Source organism: Prunus mume, linkage group LG3 (assembly GCF_029339155.1).
Source record: "Prunus mume cultivar Tortuosa linkage group LG3, ASM2933915v1, whole genome shotgun sequence".
In the NCBI taxonomy this organism is placed as follows: domain Eukaryota; kingdom Viridiplantae; phylum Streptophyta; class Magnoliopsida; order Rosales; family Rosaceae; genus Prunus; species Prunus mume.
This window is the reverse complement of record NC_142700.1, coordinates 10,931,595-10,944,756: the sequence shown is the minus strand read 5'-3', so window position 1 is coordinate 10,944,756 and position 13,162 is coordinate 10,931,595. Positions and strand designations below refer to the sequence as shown.

At 35.3% G+C, this 13,162-nt stretch overlaps 2 protein-coding genes across 2 annotated transcripts; both read right to left on the bottom strand.

Moving 5' to 3' along the window:
* Nucleotides 1-2,646: 2,646 nt before the first annotated feature.
* Nucleotides 2,647-5,449, bottom strand: LOC103325913 (protein ACCELERATED CELL DEATH 6-like). Its single transcript, XM_089047676.1, has 3 exons — nucleotides 4,672-5,449; nucleotides 4,033-4,553; nucleotides 2,647-3,445 (listed from the first exon to the last, which is right to left on the bottom strand). The coding sequence occupies exons 1-3, from the start codon at nucleotides 5,315-5,317 to the stop codon at nucleotides 2,840-2,842; spliced, it is 1,773 nt and encodes a 590-aa protein (XP_088903802.1). The 5' UTR covers nucleotides 5,318-5,449; the 3' UTR covers nucleotides 2,647-2,839.
* A 2,063-nt stretch (nucleotides 5,450-7,512) lies between these two features.
* LOC148918727 (uncharacterized) lies at nucleotides 7,513-10,603 on the bottom strand. Its single transcript, XM_089048686.1, has 3 exons — nucleotides 10,537-10,603; nucleotides 9,868-10,222; nucleotides 7,513-7,588 (listed from the first exon to the last, which is right to left on the bottom strand). The coding sequence occupies exons 1-3, from the start codon at nucleotides 10,601-10,603 to the stop codon at nucleotides 7,513-7,515; spliced, it is 498 nt and encodes a 165-aa protein (XP_088904812.1).
* Between the last annotated feature and the right edge of the window lie 2,559 nt (nucleotides 10,604-13,162).

Sequence of the window (13,162 nt, the reverse complement as noted above, 5' to 3'; positions counted from 1 at the left end):
ATTTTCTTACTGTTCTAAAAACTAGACCAGATTGGTTGTTTCTAAACGCATTAACCAAAAACTTGCCTGCCGGTTTGGTTTATCTCCATGGCTACTAAGAAATTTGAGGAAAAGAAAAGGAAAAAAGAAAACTAAGAAAACAAATCAAAGCAAGACAATAAAATTTTCAAAACTAAGGAACAGCGTTTCATGCGCATGGTTGGATCAACTTCGAAAGTCATGGATACTGGATAGCTTAATTCATCCCATTTATTCAATTAACTGCCATAACAGGTCAATCGGGTGATGAGGGTTATAGGTCAATCAATTAACTGACATGCATTCATCCCATTTTTCTCTCGTGTGCAACGCTGCCCGGAGATTCCGGTTTCAAGAAATCGGAAGTGATGTTTTGTTGGAAAAATGGGATACCAACTGAAAGCCCCAGGTGATGCAAAACCTGACGATCAAGTAAACTTGTGCTTTCCTAAAAACATATCGAGAAAAAGTAGATATTATAAGCGCACATTGGAAAATCGACTATGCTTTGTAACATTATTATTAAATAGGGTACAAAAACACATCGCAAATGATTATTTAGTATTGCAAATGGTTATTTAGTTTAGGGACATTTCCATGTTATGCTTGAAATTTCGTCATAAAACAAAAACCTCAAGCATTGAAAGAGAAAATGAAAATATATGCACTTTTTTCTATACAAATGTGTAAGCGAAACCTTTTTGATGGGTAACATCTCATGGAATTTGTTATGATTGAATAATAAAAAATAGGGTAAATTTTTCATGGCTATCAACTATACCACGAGTTCAATTTTTGTCCATAAACTCCATCATGGACAAAAATAGGTTCTTATCCTCCTTAAATTTATAAACATATGTTGTTAACGTACTGGTTCTATTTAGTGGCCAATTTTTTAGGGGCAATTTTAAGACCATAAATTTGGGTGCAAATAGGTCTTTCCCTGTTCTTTCTTCTTTTGGTTTTAGTTTTATTTAATTATTTTTTTCTTATTTAATTTATTTTGTTAGTTCAATTCTTTTTTTATAAATATTTGGAATGAATTTACAAGTTTACCCATTAACTTAACGGATAATTTGAAAAAATTTCCAAGTTCACCCTAGGGCCAAATTATGATCAAACTTTACTCAACATATCCTAGAGCTAGTAGAAATTTTTTTTTTCTTCTTTTTTGTTGTTGTTGGATAGAGCCAGTAGAAGTTGAAAGAGAAAATGAAAATATGTGTCTTTATATCTATACAAATACGTGTCCGTACTGCATACCTGTTCTCCAAAATTGTCACCAAGAAAAAAGTCATTGGCCTGTGAGAATTCCTCATTAATAGCAATCTTGTCCACTCTTTTTTAAGATTCTCATTTCCTTCCGCACTAAAACCGTCATTATTAGTTTTGTGTCTGCTTTCATGAGAGGAAATTCCCTATTTTTAAAGTTTTACGTAAGTTGTTATAATTTTTGCAATTGTTAGAGCATCTCCAACAGTCTTTTCAATATCTTTAGAATGTTAAAATAGGTGAGTCACATCATCAAAATCTGTTTCAACAGCCTTGTCAAACTTAGTATGTTGCTGGGGCACATGTTTTCCTATTTTTCACATGTTTTTCATATTTTTCATTCTTTTCCATAACATTGTATTAATTGAGTTAAAGAGTCTGCTGGGGCACAAAATATTAAAGTAGTAAACAAAAGGCTATTTGATAACTATTTCAATTTTAGTTTTTAGTTTTCATTTTGTGCTAGAGTATAGAGGAAAATGAGAGTTAGAATGGGAGTGAGGATGAGATTGAGAGAAAGGATTAGAGGAGAGGATGGGAGGGATGAGTAAAAAAAGTGAAAATAAAAACTTAAAAGGGAAGACAATCTCAAATAGATTTTAGTTTTTTAGTTTTAGTTTTAACTTTTGTTACTCTTCCCTCCCATCCTCTCCTCTCATCTTCTCTCTCATTCTCACTTCCATTCTCCCTCATTTTTATCTATACTCTAGCACAAAAAATGAAAACTACAAACTAAAATTTAAATGATTATCAAACTGGCCAAAAGCTTTTTAAATTGCCACGTAAGTCAACAAACTTCAATTTAAAAAGTTTGGTTTGCTACTACTGTTGAAGATGCTCTTAGCGAATGAAATATTGAGAAGATCATTATTTTCCTTTTTACATTTCATTCTTTTTCTTTTTATATATAGTTAATGAATGAAATATTAACAAGATCATTAATATCGTTAGTCCATGCCTATACATTCCATTATTCGAAGAATATTTTTATTTTTTGTGAGATTACTCGAAGAAATATCAGTAATTAGCAATCGACAATTTTTATATCAACAGTCAACTACGATCAAGGGGCTTGAGTAGTTAGAGCATTTACCCATGCACCTGAGGTTCTAGGTTCGATTCCTCATCCCTCAATATTATTTGTATTGAAAAACACGACAATAATATACTATCTTTTTGGATCCTTGTGCTAATTAAATACAAATACAAAAGATTAGGTGCCCCAAACAAATAAAAACCTAGAACCAATTATGCTGAATTATGAATTACCTAACTTATAAAAATACTTTGGAAAAATTATACAGCACTGTAAAACAAAAAAGAAGCACAACAAATAAAAGTTGACATAACTTATGATAAGGAAACCAATAAGAAACACTTATATTAAAACTAATTAGTAAAACTAAAACAAAAAAACCAAAAAGACTTATCATGAACTTCTAAGGGCCTGTTTGGGAGAGAAGCATCTCCTACATGTTTCATCATATAATCACACTAAGTGATTTAAGCAATTTTTAAGATAAACATCTCCCGTGTGTTTCTCCACAAATCACTTAAAGGAACGACGTGCCATGTGTTTCTCCCTCAATTTTTGAATTATAGTCGTATACGCTGCGATCAAAGCAAGTAGCAGCCCCACCATACCAATTATACACAGAAGAAAAGCAAAGGGGTTTTTACGTGGAGCCATTCTTTGGTGTTTGGGCGTCACTGCCATCATGGCCGACGTAAATGCTACCAGCAACGCTACGATGGAATACTGAATGAGAACTGCAGGTGTGGTTATTTGGATTGACAGTAAACGTGTTAGAGTTGATTCGTTACAGATCGCAAGCATTGCGATCATGAAGGATCCGAAGTTGAAAATCTGAAATACTTGGAAAAATGGATCTTCCGATAGAACCAGCTTTCCGTCGCTTTTAAATCCACCTGGAGGGGTTATAGCTGCTGTAAAAGTGACGGTTGCGATAAGCGTTGTCACCACTAGATTGAAATTAGATAGCGACTTTTGCCTCTTGTGTTCAATGGCCGATATGCGGGGCGTATCCTTCTCTGAAGTTTCCGGTTTGTTGAAATCATTGTTAATTTTTTGTTGGAGAAATGGATCACCCACGCAGGACCCGAACTGGTGCAAATCCGTACTGTCAATAGTTCCCTAAACAATACAGAGAGAGAGAGTAAACTTGTCAAAGATTATTAACTGATCCTTTTCAAAGCAGAAAAAAGAAAAATAGTAGATCAATTTCAATTCCAATACTATTATTTGTACTATATTTATTTACCTTATTTGTATTAGCGAGGTGATCAGTTAATATTGTACAAATACTCGGCTGTCTAAGATCTAGAAGTTGAAAGAAAAAAAAACCAAATAACTTTTGATACAGTGATATTTATCCTCCTCAAGATTTGGAAAAGTTGCAATTTTCACCTCCCCAAATTAATCCAATAAATAAAAATGTGGGAGATCAGGCGAAACTGAGTTTTTAAAATTTGTCTGAAGTTGATCCATATTCAAACCATTTCAAACTAAATACAAGTTTGTGACTCCTTAAAACGTGATTAAAGCATCCATATTCTTCGCTTTGTAAGTGATTCTTAAACTTGATTTTGGTGCAAATTAGTCCCTTTATATGCAAGGATCAAAATACTGCGCTATACTTCTGACCAAAGTAACCAAAAAAAAAAAAACACTGGTTATTTCTTATATAAATTTTTATGTGTGTGTGCACCTGTATTGCGTACCTGTTCTTCACTATTTTGACCAAGAAAAATATCAATGGCTTTTGAGAACTTTTTATGGACATCATCCTTGTCCACTCTGTGGTCGGCCGTCAAAATGGAGATAATTTCTACTTTCTCGTACTTAACAGCGATATGCAAAGGAGTGTTTCCGTCTTCATCAGCTTCATTAATAAGTCCCGCAAGTTTAGGCGTCCTTAATATGTACTTAACCACCTTGCCTTGTCCACCTAAAATTGCAGAATGAAGAACCGTTTGACCTTTTGAATTAAGCAAATCGCAAGTATCAGGTTGATATCGAATTAACTCTTCCATCACTTCGGTGTGGCCTGCATAGGCTGCAACGTGGAGAGCTGACATTTTTGATGATAAGTCCATGATATAAGAAGCAGAACTATCAGATTCCATCAGTAGTTGAGTAGCTTCAACGTTCCCTGTGAATGCTGCGTAGTGCAAGGGAGTCCATCCAATAGCATCAACTTCTTTGATTAGGTCACTGTTTTTGGACACCAGAATCTCGACAACGCCCACCATGTTGATATAGGAAAAACTAAAGAGGTGAGAGGTAGTGAAAATTTCCACCAAAATAAAATCCTCGCAATATAAAATCAACACATTTCATCAGGTGATGCCATGTTCACGTACCTTTGTCTTTCAGTTGTTCTTGAGTCACTGCAGCATGCAAAGCTGTCAATCCGTTTGTCCCCTGAAAAGAAGGAGAAACGCCAGACTCATACGCCTTCAGAATACAATGAACAATGCTTGGAGTGCCTTTTCTAACAGCTAGGAACAAGGGCGACTCATTTGCCTTATTAGTGAAACAACACAATTGAGGATCGGCTTCCATTAACCGAATCACAACTTCATCGTGATTGTATCGAACAGCAAGATGCAACGTTGTGTCGTTATCCGAGTTTTTCACTCGGAGTAACTTGTTTTGAGATTCACCAGCAGCTGGTCCTCTCTCCTCATCACCTCTTTCCATGTGATGAAGCGATTTCCTTGCGTGTTCAATGAGGAACTCAACTACTTCAACACATCCTACTTTGGCAGCAACGTGCAGTGGAGTGTCACCCTTCTTGTTGGTGGCCCAAAACAGTGAAGATCCATATTCAAGTGGGATGTCATTGAAGAATTTTATTTGCTTGAATTCAGCTGCAATGTGAAGAACATTGTTGTCTTTGGGTGTTTTCTTAAAAAGAACATCTGGTAATTCATCACCATCTTTAATCCTTCTGAACAAAACCACATCGCCGGATGTTGCCGCCTCATATACCAAACGATCCATGGCTTTGAACTCTCTGAAACTTGCTTAATGTAGCACAGGAAGCAGCAATGCCTTGAAGAGGATTGCCTTGAAGAGGATTGTGTTGTGAACCGTGCTTAGCAATTCGAGGTATAAATAATTCTGACCAGGCTTAGTGCTAATTAGTTACCTGTCAAGAAAACAGTATTCTAATATATAATATATTTTATTTCTACTAAATGTGAACTACACAAATCCCTTTGATGAAAAGTTAGTTCAGAGGTTTTTCTCTCTTGATACATATAAAGGAGTTGTGTTGTTGTACACTCTTTGCACACACCTACCTTTACCGACTAAAGTAAAAGCTGATATTATCTACAATCTTTATATACCTACTTTTTAGTATAAGCGATAGTCTAAACTAGAGGGGAGTGGGATTTCTCACACATACACACACAAATGATGTTATGGGGGTTCAAACCTGAGACCTCTTAGGCATTTTCCACTGTGTTAGACTCCATTGGTAATAATGGGTAAATATACTTTTTTACTTAGACAGTCTGGTACAGTAATGAAATGGTATTTAATTATAATTATGTTGAAACTCATCAAGAGTCAACTACCTTAAACAAAAGTATCCGATATTTCTCCCAAAAAAAATACAGTACTGGTTTATTTTTATTATTAATCAATTACCTACAAATACATACTTGACAATAGTTTAAAACACTTAGAAACACTCAATATGATTTATTTAACCCGACATGGAGACCCCGCATCACTTTCACTCTTAAATCTATGTCCTCGCTTAAGAGAGGACTTAGGGATATAAATTGAACATTTCAAAATTTTCACTTAAAACATTTTATAACCCAACCGGCAGCATGCACAATAAAATCTCATGCAATTTACATAAATCCTCCGCCTTCAAATGATTCTAGCAAGACCCCACAAAGTTCTTATAACTTAATGCATCAAACATGCATATAACAACTTCAAAATCTAAAAACGCACACCTTTACTTGCTCAGCATTTTGGGACCAACAACGAGGTCCAACCCAAACTCAATAAGACCACCTGTGGGGTCTAACTGTGGCTGCACCTAGTAACACATTGGGATCAAGCCACACGTAGCTCTTTCAGATCGATCCTGCTCCTAATATCAAATAAACCATTGCATACAAATACATACATTCTAAATTTATCCATCACAACCCATCAAACACAATCACAGTATCACCCTCATACGACGGACGTGCTGCTTGTTGCATGCCGTAAACTCCCCATTTAATTTCACTAATTTATATCTTAAGCTCACGGTCTCCGTTTCACTCAACAACGCTCGAGACCTGTCACTAAGGTCATTCTAGCCCTCCTGGGATGGTAGAACTACAAGGAAAGTCTAGCGGTCAACCCAGGGTCAAACTACCCAAACTTAAACGATTCAAAGTTCCTATAGGTTCTACTGTGCTCTAGGACACTTTGGTCTCGGACGGGGATCGCTCACGATCGCACGATCGGACGGTCGCTAAAACCCTAACCCTAAGGTTGGCATTTTCGAGTATCCGGACTCCATTTACGATCCGTCGAATCTACACGATAATACCTAGATCAACATATTATTACTTCAGACCATCCAACGGTCCAAACCTAGCGAACCCTAAAATACGCGATATGCGGATCCAAAATGATCCGAGCACACCCACGCACTCGTGACATCGAGAGGATCACAACAAAAATGCAAAAAAGGTAATACACCTAATTTGGAGTCACTTTGTTCTGGACATACCCGACCGAAGTGGCGAATCGCGATTGCAAACCGAATTTCAAAGATCGAAAGTTACTTAGCTCAAAATTTATGAAATCCTACCCAACCATCAGCTAGAGCAAATTTCATACCTTGATTGCCAAAATGGCGGCTTTTTCAAAACGGCGCTTTCTCCTCGCTTTCTTTTTTTTGGTAACTTTGGTGGTCGGACGAGAGCATTTTCCAACCAAATATTTACGATTATGCCACTGAGCTTCATTTGACCATATCTCTCTCGTTACAACTCCGATTCGAGCTCACTACGTGTCTACGGACTCATCTCCTATTACCCTTATCCCACGGGTAATTTTTCAATTCCACTTAAATTAATTAAACATTGAATAAATTTGGGGTCGGGGTGTTACACAATATATTTATTTAAACATATACTTTGTCTAATTAGGGATAAAGATACTTCAATATATTCATTTCAATCAACAAAGACCCTCATGAGAGCAAGTGCATCACCATGTGATTCAGACATTGGCCCAAGCGCCACCATGTTGCTAAAAACGTTGAAGGAGTCATGAGAGAGATTTTCTATTTAAACCCCGCACTTCTTTTTGTTCACCCAAATACTTAAATCATTAAGCTGTAAGTTTTAGGGAGACTTTGGAAAAACACAAAGGAGAGACAAATTTTGTAAAAGAAGCAAAAATGGACAAAATTGCCCTTATTTATTTTTGGATTTCCTAAGGAATCCTTTACATTTGCATGTCTTTGATTTGAAAGTTAAGAGGTTTTTCCTGTCTTTTTTGAAAAAGCTTTGGCTTTTTCTAAAAGTGAAATTTTTTTTTTAATAAAACCTAAATTTACTTAAGTTTTATTATTGTGTAAAAAACAAAAAAGGTCATTCAACTTATTAATTAACCCTAGTACATCTATACACCCCACCACTCTTCATATTAAGTTTTGGAAACCTCCTTCCAACTTCCTGTTTACAAGCTCTCTCTCTCTCTCTCTCAACAATACTCAAGTGTTATAATTCCAGTTACAGTTCTTGGAGATATGTAAAACTATTCTCTTTCTCTAGAAAATGTTAAATTTTGGATTTGAGATTTCATTTGTTTGTGTTTTTTTTTTGCTGGGAACAAAGAAAATTGTGGGGTTTAAATATAAATTCTCTTTTAGTTCTTATTTTTTCAGTTTGGGGTGTGTTTAAGGGTAGTTTGGGAAGATAGTGAGGTTTTCTTAGAAATTGTGAAAATTTAAATTAAAAGTTGGGGTGAACTTAGGACATTAGGGGTGAACTAAGAGAAGTGTGGGGTTTAAATAGAAAATCTCATGAGAAATTGAGTGTATATTCAAGTTGAACGATGTAACATTTTGTTTTATAGTATTTAAGAAAAACTCAAAACTAATTTACAATCAATGGAGCACAAATGGAACGAGTTTCATTTTAAGCTCATCATGGGTCTTCGCAAATTGAATGAGCTCTATCTGTGTATTTGACCCCTGCAAAGTTTATGGAGACTCATAGGGATGTAGTCCTCAACTTTAATCACTTGTTGTTATGTGTTTGGAAAATGCTAGCAACCTTCTCTCCAACATTCTCTTTTGAATCTTATATTTTTTTCTTCATGACATGTGTTACTTTCCTTACACTTAAAACAATGTAACTAATGCATCAAACAAGCTAACATTTGTTTTTCAAGTTTATCCTTCTTAAATGTTTTGTCCTTCAATTGCATTTTTTTTATACCACTAAATAAAGTTAAAGAGCATTTTCAGTAACAACTAAAAATATTTTTAAAAAACCCCAAATAATCAGATTTCAAAGGAAGTTCAATTTTTTTTAATATATTTTTTATATCTCTTATTGCTTTTGGAGTCTGATTATTTGAAGAAAAAAAAATCCTAAAATTCTGGCATACCAAATTTTCGATTTAAACCAATTTCTCTCCTTACTCCCTTTGGAGTCTTTCAGAAAACCAAAAATAAAACTAATGCCTTTTCTTATTTAATTTTTAGTCTTATTTGAATGCCTTGTTGCCTTTAGAGTCTTTAAAAAAACGTTTTTTTCTTAATTAATTTTAAACAAGGAAGTAAAAAGTTTGTAAAAAAAATTAGATAAATTAAAAAAAAAATTAAAATCAATATATTTAATAAAGGTAAATTTGGAAAACAAATGATAGCTTGTTTGATGCATTAATTACATTGTTTTAAATATAAGGAAAGGGACACATGTCCTGAGGAAAAGGGTAAAGGTTCAAAAGAGAAAATTGGAATCATAAAGAGGAAGAAGAAAGAGAAAGAGAGAAAGAGAAAGAGAAAGAGAAAGAGAGAGAGAGAAAGAGAAAGAGAAAGAGGAAAGGAGGAAGAAGAAAGAGAAAAAAGAAAGAAAAGGAGAGAAAGAAAATGATAAAAGATAAAAAAAAAATAGAAAGAGACACAAAGGAAGAAAAAGTAAAGATAAGGGAGAGAGAAAAGAAAGAAGAAGTGGCTTTAGCATCTAAGGTCGGGTGTTGGTTGATGGGCTTTAGTTGTTGGGCCACCAAAATATATTTACATTATTTATTTTTTATTTGATTTTGGGGCTCGGTCCGGTTTTTAGAGATGTCAAATCGGAATTGGAATTGGTTAGAATCAATCTAGTTTCTTTTGTCAAGAATCGGTCCGATGTGTTGCTGGAAAAATGGAACACCACTAGAGCGTCACAGGTTGAACAAAAGCGGACTATTGAAGGCATCCTAAATAAACATATATATGGAGAATTATGGTCTTAGTCAACAAAAATATAATGCAATAATATGCTAGGAAGACCATATATTTGTAGCGTACATACCCGTCCAAAATTATCGCATACAAGCCAAGAAAAATATCGGCAGCCTTCGAGAAATTTTTATTGATGGCAGTCTTATCAACTCTACGATCAGATGCCAAGAGTTCAACAATTTCCAAATGAGGGTAAGCTGCAGCGAGATGCAAAGGAGTGTTGCCATCTTTATCTGCTTCGTTTATAAGCCCATCAAGCTTATTCGTCTGCAATATGAACTCAACAACATTTATTTGTCCACCTAAAACGACAGCGTGCAGAATCGTTTGGCCTTTGGCATTCAGCAAATCACATGCATCGGGCCGATATCGAATCATCACTTCCAAAACTATGGCACGTCCTACATAGGCGGTGACGTGGAGAGCTGACAATAATCCAGATTTGTCCAAGAGGTAAGCAGCAGAGCTATCACATTGCATCAACAATCAAGTTGCTTCAAGGTTTCCCCAAAACGCTGCGTGGTGTAAGGGCGTCCACCCAAGTGCGTCCACTTCTTTGATCATCTTGGGATTTTTGGATAACATTGTGTTCACAATATCTAGCATGTTGATATACAAAAATTAGTGAGGAGTTGAGAAGAGTCGTATTAAAAAATATATATATTGATTACAGTTTGACCCCTTCTTTTGCACTCTGCAATAGGTGTTTTCTGACACTCGAGATCAATTGATAACTCACCGTCTCTAATTCTTCTCAAGAAATCAACATCACCCGATTTTGCTGCCGCATAGACGGAAGGATCCATGGCTTTAAACTCTCTCTCTCTCTGCGGAACATATATATGTGGAATTTCAGAAACAAACAACTATAAATGGTTGACTTTCTAAAATTAAAAAAAGTACATCGTTCATGGTATGTTCGATCGCACACTAGAGGTTTACCATGCATAATAACAGCTGTCCGAAAATTGACCACATTGGCTTAACTAATTATATAGGGTTTGGTCGATGTTTGGTTTTATCGAATTTGTTTTTTACGGAACATTTGGGATTGGTCTACACTGTCTTGCATGCATATGGATTTTGAAATGAGTTGTGATGTGTTTATTTAGTTTTCTCTTTATGGTGTTGGTTACTTTTCAACCAATTAACATGTGATTCTCCTCTCAAGGAATTTGAAAAGAAACCAGTCTTCAATTCGTATCGTAATATTTTCATGTTTTCATTTGTTTGTGTAAGAAAAGGAAATGTAACAAATAGTTTCTGTTGGTTCTTGATATTCTTCAATACGAAAATCAGTATTGAAACAGATTCATTAATTGAGACTGTCTTATCTCACAAGCAAAACCAGAATTATACTTATTAGCCTAATTTTGTTTTTCTGTCTTTGTATTTTAGATAGCTGTTGTGATCCTGCTTTTGTGTGGCTGTTTTTCGAAATGCTTGATAGCTTCTTTGACTACAGGTTAGTGTTTCATCCATTTTTCAAAAGATTGCATGCATGGTGGCTGTAGCTTATTGATTGCCAAATATTATGACATTTGAAAATTCTCATTTCTATGGTTCTGTCAATATCATGGTGCATTTGCTTATAATTTAAAATTGTATAAATGCATGTTTTTTCTCCTTTCCAGTTATCAATCTGTTGCTTGGGGTTTTAAATTTCTGTGCATAATGCGTAAAAGGACTAGAGATAGCAAACGAAATCAGATGATGCAAGAAGCTCATAGTTTTGCCATTTCAAATGGTATAGAAATCTCTTATGAAAGTGTTTGTCTTGCCGATGATAAACATAAAACCAGAGAAGAAAATGTGTGAGATTCTGACAATTTACTAATTATCGGTTTGAAGAAGAAAAAAGCCCAAGGCAGTTCCAAAATTGCCTCTCCTACTTCCACATCAGAGTTTATGCTCTTTCCTTTTCAATTCATTCATCTCATTAATGTACACATTATATACATAATATTTCATTGTTCACAACTTATTTCCCCACTCAATTTCTCTATATTAAGTGGTAGTTGATTGCATTGAATTTGGGCAAAGTTTCCTTTCTCATAATTGTCTTCAATTATGATTCAATTTTAAAGAAAATTTATCAACTCTTCTTTTAAAATATGATTTTTCTCAAACGTCTTTTAGAATGCAATTTGGTTTCAAAACCCGCAGCATTGGCGCGGGTGCCTTTGCTAGTGAAGACTATTATTCATAGTGAAAATTGTTGATGACTTATATGTTGGCTTGAGGAAAGCTTCCTTCTTTTTTCTTTTTCTTTTTTAAATTCATAGTGAAAATTGTTGACAACAACATAGACTTATAAAAAAAGACCAAACTGCATCAACTTAGCAGTGACTAGTTCAACTGTGAATTTGGAGGTGAAAGTAATCTCTTCTAAATTTATCTTGCAAAACGTGGTACAACTGAAATTTCCATACACAGACTAAGCTTTGCACTCTCAACACCAGCTGCTCACACTCACAAACACAAGCAAAAATAGCAAAATGAAAATGGAGGAGGAAAACAGAGGAGAGACAAAAGCTCTCGGCTTTTTCACTGCTGCTCTACATATTAGATTGTGTTTTAGAAAGGCTTTTCTCTTTTCGGGTTTACATAAGCGCCGTCAAATTTTACGGTCTTGCAGGCAGATCTTTCCTTCCCTCTTCATTCTTGCTAAATGTGGATTATAGTTCCATGACGAAAACATAAAAGCATAAAACAACATAGAAAATAACAACCAGAGCATACTCTCAGTAGGACAACCCTTGCCTTTATTATCCTGCACTGCCATGAAGCCTGAAAAAAATGTAAAGACAAGTCCTCCAACAGAACACCGAAGGACAAGTGCAACCCTTTGGATTGCTAAGAAACTTTCCTCTAGTAATTCATTGTAAATCACAAAGGCTGATAGAAAGAAGGAGACAATGTTGGAACACATAAACACTTTAAAATATGCACTTCCGTCTAAAACCGTTTTCCCGTCACTTTTAAGTCCTCCAGGAATGGTGAAACCTGCCGCGAACGTTACAGTTGAGATAAATGTTGCTACCAGCAGTGTCGTATCGCGTCATTCCATCTCACAATCTGAATAGAATTGAGGCGTCTCTCTTGTTTTTGTGATTTTGGCCGATGTATTGTTCACCGGAGCTTCTGGTTTCTCAAAATCACGCCTGATTTGTTGTTGGAAAAGTGGCACACTGACAGAGTACCCCAGGCGATTCCACAAATTTAAAGTAGAAGTATCAAACAGCCGCCAAAACATAGAGAAATTGTGTAACCTTGTTCACTTAGATGGCGATCCTTAAATATGACAACATTTATAGCCTATTGCCCGTCACATTTTAGTCATTATTAATTTAGCATCGATGAAA

Coding starts and splice junctions, on each gene's coding strand:
- LOC103325913 (XM_089047676.1), bottom strand. CDS start 5,317: ATGGATCGTTTGGTATATGAGGCGGCAACATCCGGCGATGTGGTTTTG. Junction 4,554..4,671: donor ACAACTGAAAGACAAAGGTA/CGTGAACATGGC, acceptor ACATGGTGGGCG/TTGTCGAGATTCTGGTGTCC. Junction 3,446..4,032: donor GTCAAAATAGTGAAGAACAG/GTACGCAATACA, acceptor TGTATTGTTTAG/GGAACTATTGACAGTACGGA.
- LOC148918727 (XM_089048686.1), bottom strand. CDS start 10,603: ATGGATCCTTCCGTCTATGCGGCAGCAAAATCGGGTGATGTTGATTTC. Junction 10,223..10,536: donor CTTGAGAAGAATTAGAGACG/GTGAGTTATCAA, acceptor GATTATTGTCAG/CTCTCCACGTCACCGCCTAT. Junction 7,589..9,867: donor TATGCGATAATTTTGGACGG/GTATGTACGCTA, acceptor CAACGTTTTTAG/CAACATGGTGGCGCTTGGGC.